Here is an 8841-nt window from a genome sequence, read left to right on the forward strand (position 1 = left end):
TCCCCGGGCAAATCACGGCAGCTGGAATTCACCCCCGCCCCCTTCCACAACCTCCTCAGTGTCAGAGAAGCACATGCACACACACACATACAGTATATATGTACCCCTCACACACCAGGGAAGCAGGCAGGCATGGAACTGGTCCGGGATTTTATCTGAGGTGACAGCTCCTCACACTTCAGTGTTTGGATCACCTCAAGTATCTGGGCTATGAGGGGAAATGAGCACTGCTCCACTACAAAGTCCAGATTTAGATTGACTGAGCTTGTCCTCGGGCCTGTGGGCTGCTGCTGCTGCTGCTGCTGCTGCTGCTGCTGCTGCTGCTGCTGCTGCTGTACTGCTGCTCCGCCTGACAGAACACCCACTTCTGCTGCGAGGGACTGGTGTGTGCTTGTGTGTACATCTGCTTACTGTATATGTGTGCATGTGTACAGCCTACTTTGAAGAGTCAGAGAGAGTGGGGGAACGAGAGCGATGTGTCAGGTTTGGTTAGAATTGAGGGTGGCATCAGAATATGCTCGGCACTAATATGGCACCAGTATCTCTGTCCCTATCTCTGCTTTCTGTCACTTAGTTGCCATTCTCTCCCCGCCCTTGACAATGTCTCTTTGGATTATGTGATTGGACTTAGCGCTCGGAGCACCCCTCATCCCTCTGCGACACCGCCTCTCCCATAAGTCTCTCCTTTTCCGCCCTGTCTCCGTCCCGGCCCCACCTCCTGCTATAATACACTTGATGTCTATTTAAAAAGCCTGGTGAAAGCTGTATCTGTTCTGCTGTCAGAGGATCATTGACAGCACTAATGCCACTTGTCCTTGCCTCATTTGGTGAGAGGTGACACCTAGCCGCAGCCCGCCACATTCATCAAGTGGCAGTGGGAGCGCTGTGACATCAGAGTCAGAGCAGACAAGCCACAGAACTGTGGGCAGCCTTCTCTCCCTGGACAGCAACAAGAAAGCACGGTGATCTGGCTTTCATCCTATGAGCTGCGTAGAGGGCATGTGGCTTCCTAAATGACCTTACCTTTGCTTAACCTACTGTTCATACTGTATAGTAGATATATATTATACATGCAGCTTCTTAGTTGCAGCTGCACCATGCAAGACATTGCATAAAATGTATACTGTAGCAAGTTTTTCAACTCCTCTATTGTCTAGTGTGTTCTATTGGCCTATTATTATCTGCACATACGCAAATACCATGTCATACATTGAACATTTCTCACTGAAAATGATCGTCTGTGTCCTTAAGGTCTTACTGGGAAAAAAAGGTCAATGCATTAAAATATTAATAATAATATTGAATGATACATGTTTTCTTATTTATTTGTATAACTACAAGCATGACTTCACCTCATCTGAATCTCTCACTCTGTTTTAGGGGTATTCGCCAAGTGTCGCTACATCTACTACGGCAAGCACTCAGAAGGCAACAGATTCATCCGAAACGACCAACTCTGATGGACAGCTGGTCAGGCACAAAGAGGGACGTGAGTGACAAAGGATGTGAACAGAAATCAGTCTTTTGTTTATTAGAACGTGGTGATAATCGAGCCACCTGATCTCCCACTGGGAAAAAAATATGTTTAACTTCATCACAAGATTTAGTTATGTAAGAGGAATGGGTTTTTTTTTGTCCGTAATCCAACCCCATACTTAGGGCCTCCTCTGCTGTGCTGGGTCTGCATCTGCCTCCCTTCCTCCAGCTCAGAGTTAGAGATGACACTCCCACTGACATGATTGCCTCTAAGCATCAGCAACCGCACAACGCCAGACACACACAACACACACGCAACGACAGTCTCTGTCTCTCTCTTTTACGTTCTCTTACACACAGTCAGTGACAAACACAGCCTGCCAATTGTTTCCTTTCCTTTGACAGCCATGATGGATCACCTGTCCACTCCCGCCACTAATCAAGGGTGAAAGGGGTGACGGTCACACACACCTGAGGCCTGACATGGACGCATCGCTCTCTTTCTCGCTCTCTTTCTCATACATAAGCACACACAAACACATATATACCTGCTGATTAAAACATTAAGACATTGCAAAGAGTTTGACAGAACAACGTAACAACATTTCCGAAGGCAAGCTCAGTCTATCTCGTTTAGTTTGTGGCAGACTACAAAATGGGTTTCCTTCTTTTGTTTTAATTCATTTTATTGAATGAATTTTGTTTTTGTCTCAGTCAGATGTATTTCTGATATCTGACTGATGTTTTGGTCAGTTTATGCTGAAAGTGTGTATATGTTAGCACATGTGTAGAGATGTATCAAATGCAGCTTTTAATGTAAAAAACATTCCATAACTATAATAATTAAGAGCAGAGTTCTTAATTCAGGTATATCGTTATGTATTATAGTGCCATTTTCTCATGTTGTTTTGCCTTTTCCCCCACTGTATGTCTTCGACCAGTTAACTACTTGTTACTGAAATATTGCCTTCATTGTTTGCATTTAAACAAAGAATAAAACATGTTATTCAGAAAATTGCATCTAATGGAATATTGTTTCTCCAGTTTATTTTTTTTTTTTAGGTTTACATTTTATAATATGTGTATGATCACAATGGTGTACACTGTAAATGTGTGAACAAATGTGTATTATGATGTTTAATACCTTATCACAACAGTGTATATGTCTGCCATCTTTTAGAGTCTTAGTTTAAGCTCTCCAGTCAACCTTCCAATCTAAAATGTTGACATGAATGATGTCATATTTCTGGCATTAAATTGTATGAGCTGGAATCCTTCAAGTGATTAAAACTGTTTGTCTGACATGTGTCTCTTGTCAAATTGCTCCAGAGTTTCAAGATACTTCCTTCACATCAAGTCTTTCTGCCACCGTAATGTACTGTATTCCTAATGATCAAATGTCCAACACATTCATATTTTGACTGTGTACAGCCTACACAGCCAACAGAGCCCATCAACATTGTAATAGCCTTGTGTGACTCATAATTACAACCTTCAAAAGTGGTTATGAAAGATGTCCCTGACGGACATCTCGGTTCAAGTCATGAGGCTTGATTACACTACCTGCTCCTATAGAGGTGAAGTACCTGGACAAACCATAGTGACGAGATCGAGACGAGATGTTTGCTGTACATGTATTTGGAATTTGAAAGAAGCCATGTTGAGCTTCAGTCCTACACGTCAATCATCCACAGACCGATAAAAAAAGGTCAGAGATAGCCTCATGCAATGTTTGTTCACTCTGTCTGTTTATTTCTTGCTTGTATTTGCTTAAAGATTGTATGCACGTGAGAGTATGCGTGTTCGCTCGCCTGAGCTTATGCCCTACTTCCTTCGGGACTGTGTGACCATATTCCAGCTGACATGCCGTTCAGGAGCCTGGTCACTAGTGCCGGCGTTTCAAAATGACAAGGTTTATTTGTCTGTGTTTTGATATGCTCAGAGGAAACCGGGGCTGACAGCCGGAGGAGGTAGGAAGAGGGGAGCCACAACAAGTTCCCCCCCGCACGACACAAAATGTCATCCTTCCCCTGGCTGCGGCGCACACCCAGCCATCCTGCTGAAAAGAGCAGACATTTAAAACTTTGTGACATGTGTCACAGGCACTGCCATTGAGCCAGTGCCACTGACAGAGCTGGAATTGACAGGCCCCGAGCCACCAGAGCTGGCTGGGGGACACACCGAGTTTGGTGCGTGTCACTTCTCATCCTCGTCAGGGACGTATCCTGAGCTGCCACACCAACACAAACTGCATTATGGGATGGGCGTGGAGTGCCAGAGCAGGTTGACATATGCTTGACGTGCACTTTTGTGCATGCGAAGGTATGAATGGCATGCCTGGCATCACAGAGAGAGGCTTAATTAAGGTGTGACCCACAGCCATCTACCTGTAGGAAATGACACCCTTGACCCTCCGCTCACTGCTGCTGCTACTTGGGAACTTCCTGGCTGAACCAATGGCACGCCACTTCATCAGAGCAGATCAGTGACATTCTGGTATAGTAGCCCTGCAGGCTATTCTACTAGTCACTGTACTATGTGTGTGCACGCTCTAAATGAAGGTATAATTCTGTACCTACATGTTTTATATAACCATAGCTGGCTGTCTGAGCACAGATGTAGTGAATGTTGGTGTTGCTTTTAATACGTTTGTAATATCTTATATGATAAAATATGACACAATGAAACCATTTTTTTTATTTGATTTCATACTACACACTAATTATAATCAAGTTTTAAGTATGCAAGGAATTCATATTAGAAAAGTGAAGAAAGTAACACTCAATCTGCATTATTTTTGAGTGTAATGTTGATGGGCACGGTTGTCTCGCAATGTATAAATCAGACGATTAGTTTGTACACAATGATAACATAAAAGTGTCCCAAGTATTTTTCTATAAAGTGCATACACTAATTCTGGACTGAAACTGTGACAATATCTTCAGATTTTGGATATGTTTAAATGTATCTACATACTGTATAATCTGAGCTCTCTATTACATTGGTGGCACAGCACAATTCACCTCCCCAAAAGGCACACTATTGTGTGACTCACTGTCAAAGGAACTAAGGACCAATCACCCTGTCACTACGTATCACCCCGCAGTCTGATGACTGATTGGCTTGAGCTAATGCAAATGTACAAGGAGGCAGAGGGAGGAGAAAGGGACTTGTCTTTATGAGTGACAACTGGCCACTGATAGCAGAGCAGCAAACAGGACGTGGTGAGATTTAGATTTAACTGTCCCCCTGGCTCTAGACCCCCGCGACATACAAACTCTTTCCCTCCTACACCTGAAGACATTTGGCAACATACCGCTGTCTCACTTGATCCAGAGAAGCCAAAGGAGAGGGGAGGTTGGGGGTTGGAGTGGCCCTTATTTCCGGGCCGGTCTTAGATGAGTAACATTTGTCATTCAGGGTTGTGCTGTAGTAATTAGCTTGTCAGTGGGCACCAGGCTGAGCTGGCTTTTTTCTGCTAAGAAAGATGGACAGACTGACACAGGAGCTGACAGCCAGTCGATAATGTGGCAATTAATGTCATAAATAATTCCACTGCCAATTATATCAAAATGGACTCTGTTCTTTCACCTTGCCCGGTACTCCCTTATCATTTCCTCTGATAAGGGGAACAACCGTCTTCATCCTCCCTATAATTATGGGGCTTTTTATATGGAAATACAAAATGGCCTCACTCTCCCCACATGTTTATTGCACAGGGGTGAAGAGTGGAAAGAGGGAGACATAGACAATAAATGTAACATGCTAATGAATCTGTGTTTTGTGCCCTTTACATCGGGTATTTCTACGGGTCATATAGCAAGACCTTGAGGCATTACAAATGTCATTGAATGCACAAAGGAAGAAAAAAAACTTGATTTGAAAATTCAGACAATTATGTGAGAGAAATCGATTGGAGCTGATATTCTAAAGGTTGAAAAAGCTTAACCAACAGTGAGAATATTGATCCTGACGCCCCATCACTCGGTGGGAAAAATTATATCCATTCTCTGTCTTCAAGATGCAGGTCAATCAATCGCAGCAGGTGAGAATACACGATGAGCTGGAATCAACAAGGGTTCACTGAATAGTAAATGTGCCGTATATTGAAGAGAAATAAAATGGGAAAAGTGTGAATTTGCTTTGAAATGGTTATTATCCAGCACCTCGGCCCGTTTCCTCTGGCTCATTTGTCTCGACAAGTGACTCAGTCACTGCGAATGGTCCCCATCAGCCTGACACTAAACTCTTCCTGTGAAATGTATGAGCAAATAAAGTGAGCTCAGCACATGTAAAGCCCTCCTAATGCATTGTAAAACAGCCTTAAACACATAAGATGTATCTTCGGGATGGGAAGGTCGCTCGGATGGTAATATATGGCCTGTGCTGAGAAGTCTCAAGGTCGTGTCAGATGTGCCTACATAATGCATGATTTCCCGTTACTCTTACAGACTCCAATCATGCCTCACAAGCCTTGAGATGAAAATTTTACTAAGTAAATCAACCACCTTGCTGGCATTTCTATTACCCCTCTGTGTGCACTGACAGAGAAGATGAATAACGCTAAATAATAACATGTGATAACAAATCATATTTACTACTCATAGAGAGAGAAGTGGCAGTGGATGTAAAACCGTTAGCTGGGTTTTGTTATTCTTTCATCTTGCCTGTATGGATTTTACTTCAGTTTTTTTTTTTTATGTGTGCGTGTGTGTAAATGTGTTCTTTGTACTTTATGGAGATGAGTGTGTCACTCCTCCACTTGTCACTGTCCTCTTGTTAGATTGTGTGCGTAATTATTGTGTCATTTATTGCACGAGGATTGCTTGCTTTGAATAAAGCAGTTAAATGACCCTGTTAGCATAATTAATTTAACCATCCTGAGGGGCTGCAAAGTCAGAGTCTCATGAATATTAATTATTGTCAGTGTCAGTGCTAAATATTGTACAACAACAATGCAACATGTTTTTGTTTTGTTTTTGTTTTGAAGTGAAACATTGTTTGATGCAGTTTTTGACTGAAATTTTGACAGTTTGATCCAGAATCACTTTCTCTAAATTTTCTTTTAACAATAACACATTCATGTGGAAGAAACATGTAAAATACAATATGTCCCAATGGTTACCAGATGAATATGAAAAGAGACACTTTCTCTTTTTTTTACATCAGCTAAATCATTAAAACTGTATTAATTTGCCAGAAAACATACAGTAATTATACAGAATGGTCTGGCAAAGGATATGCAATGTTGGTATTTTAATATACAGTATGCCCTACAGCTAATACTTAACATGACACAAAATGTCAACCCTTGATTTTATACGCTTGACTTGAACAATCAAACCTTTCTATTAAAAAGTCCTGGAAATATTGGCATTTAATTATTTTCTCTACCATCGTCCTGAGGGTGTGTATGTATGCTTGTACGTCCGGTGTTTATCTGACAACTGGACATGAACAACAACCAGGAAAAAGCCCTCAGGAAAGACAATTTTCACACATGGGCAATTCTGTATGACTCCATTGAGGCACAAGAGAATACTTGAACAAACAGTGTATTGTACATTGAGCTCAGTGATGTGTACCTACCAATGATATCGCACTCCATCGTGCAACTGGCTGCTGCAGTGCATGTGACTGCCATCGTGCATCACCATGGAAGCAGAAATTACTATTCAAAACGGAAAGAGAATATTTCCCATGAATGTCTTTAAACTGTAAACAATGTTCATACATTTCATATGAATAAACACTTTATGGGCCCCACAGTGGTGTGGCCTGAGGGAAGAGTGTGCTGTGTTGCGTGTCAGACTTGGTGGTATTTCCTGCGGCGCTCCGATCCTATCTACGGGGTCCTCTGGAGGGCAGCCTTTCAAACGGCTCAACTTGGCCTTGGCCGATGACAGTGACGTACAGAGGCAGTCGATTTTTGACACATGGCTGTGACTAATTGTGAGGAAAAGGTAAGGGACATCTGTTCTGGGGCCATTCTTAAAGACATGGAGATCCAGCCCACCTCCCCCGGGTATGGCTTAGCACAAATGAAATCCTTGAATCATGAATACTCTGAAGGTGAGCAGCTATTTACTGCAGCCAATCTTGCTTTTATGGGAGTAATATTGGTGGTCAGCTGTAGAGAGCTCATGTTTTAAGTATATGTGTCCTCTCTCTGTGTAGAGCATTTAAAGGAAGCTTAATGACTTTAATTTGTCTTCTAAAGTACAGCAGTTTGGCTTCCTGTAATATGTACAATTTTTGCAATGCACATCATTATTATTGGGAAAAAGGTGGTTAAATAATGCAGTGAATTTGAGGTACGGACTGGGATCAAAGGATTTGCTAAAAATAAAACAGTACAACTATAATGCTAAACATGGAATCAAACACCTATCACATTGAAGTGCAAGATCCGAGATTATTTTGATTTCCTCTCAATGGCTCTCAACATGACAACGGAAAGCTCGTGGTTCTTAGCTAAAAGTGCTAACAGCGCTAACAGTGTAAACTAAAGTGAAAGTGCTGAAAGAGTACAGTACCTGAGGGGGAAGCAGAGGGTGGGTATTCTTACGTGACGACACTGTTGGTAAGGAAGGCAGCTGTAACCGCCGTTTGAGAGCAATTTCACATCAGAGAACAACACACAGATGGAGAGCGACTTCATTGTCCAAGTACTTCCAGTATAATGTATCTTCATATGGGAAATAGTTGTTTGCTGCTGTTAATGTAAAGCAAATGTAATATGTACATCTCCTTTGAATTCAGTCAATCAAATAACAAGTCCAGTGGTTATGTCTGTATGTGAAGCTTCTGATAAGAAAGTGAAAGGCCCAAACTCACTATTGATTTACATGAGGCTATTAAGAATTAAAAAAAATGAAAATCAGTCCTTTGTCAACTTGTGTTAATCCAATAAGACTAACAAGACTCTTCAGTTATTCTAGCAGCTCTGTGAGGCTGTACTTGTTAAAAGAATTGCTAAAATGGACATCAGCTCACAGTGGCAATGCTAGCATACTGACGTTTAGCAGGTCCAATTTGTACCATGTTCACCGGCTTAGTTTAGCGTGTTAGCATGCTAAAATCTGCTAAATTCAGCACTAAAAAAAATCCGAATCTGATGGGAATATCATCGTTTTGAAGGCATTTTGTCCTAAACCAAAGAATTAGACAATGTCATCATGGTGGCACAGGAACATGAATGTCTATACAAAATGTCATGGAAAAAGGTATTTGTCTTTGTACATAGACAATCATTTGTGTGCTGATGTAGAGGGTTGAAAGAAGCTAACTTCAAAAATAAGTTAAGGGAAGGATAAGTAAAATATGTAGAATTAATGCATTTATGTATTTATATTTGACTTCCTG

At 41.7% G+C, this 8841-nt stretch overlaps 1 protein-coding gene across 1 annotated transcript in view; it reads left to right on the forward strand.

Annotated features, from left to right (window-relative positions):
- Nucleotides 1-1460, forward strand: part of lrmda (leucine rich melanocyte differentiation associated) — a gene marked incomplete at both ends in the record, with an annotated part of 191950 nt that extends 190490 nt beyond the window's left edge. The window contains one exon of the mRNA XM_079229903.1: nt 1381-1460. Coding sequence (XP_079086029.1) covers nt 1381-1460 — 80 coding nt within the window. The remainder of the gene's footprint in view (nt 1-1380) is intronic.
- Between the last annotated feature and the right edge of the window lie 7381 nt (nt 1461-8841).

Source organism: Taurulus bubalis (assembly GCF_910589615.1).
Source record: "Taurulus bubalis genome assembly, chromosome: 14".
Taxonomy (NCBI): domain Eukaryota; kingdom Metazoa; phylum Chordata; class Actinopteri; order Perciformes; family Cottidae; genus Taurulus; species Taurulus bubalis.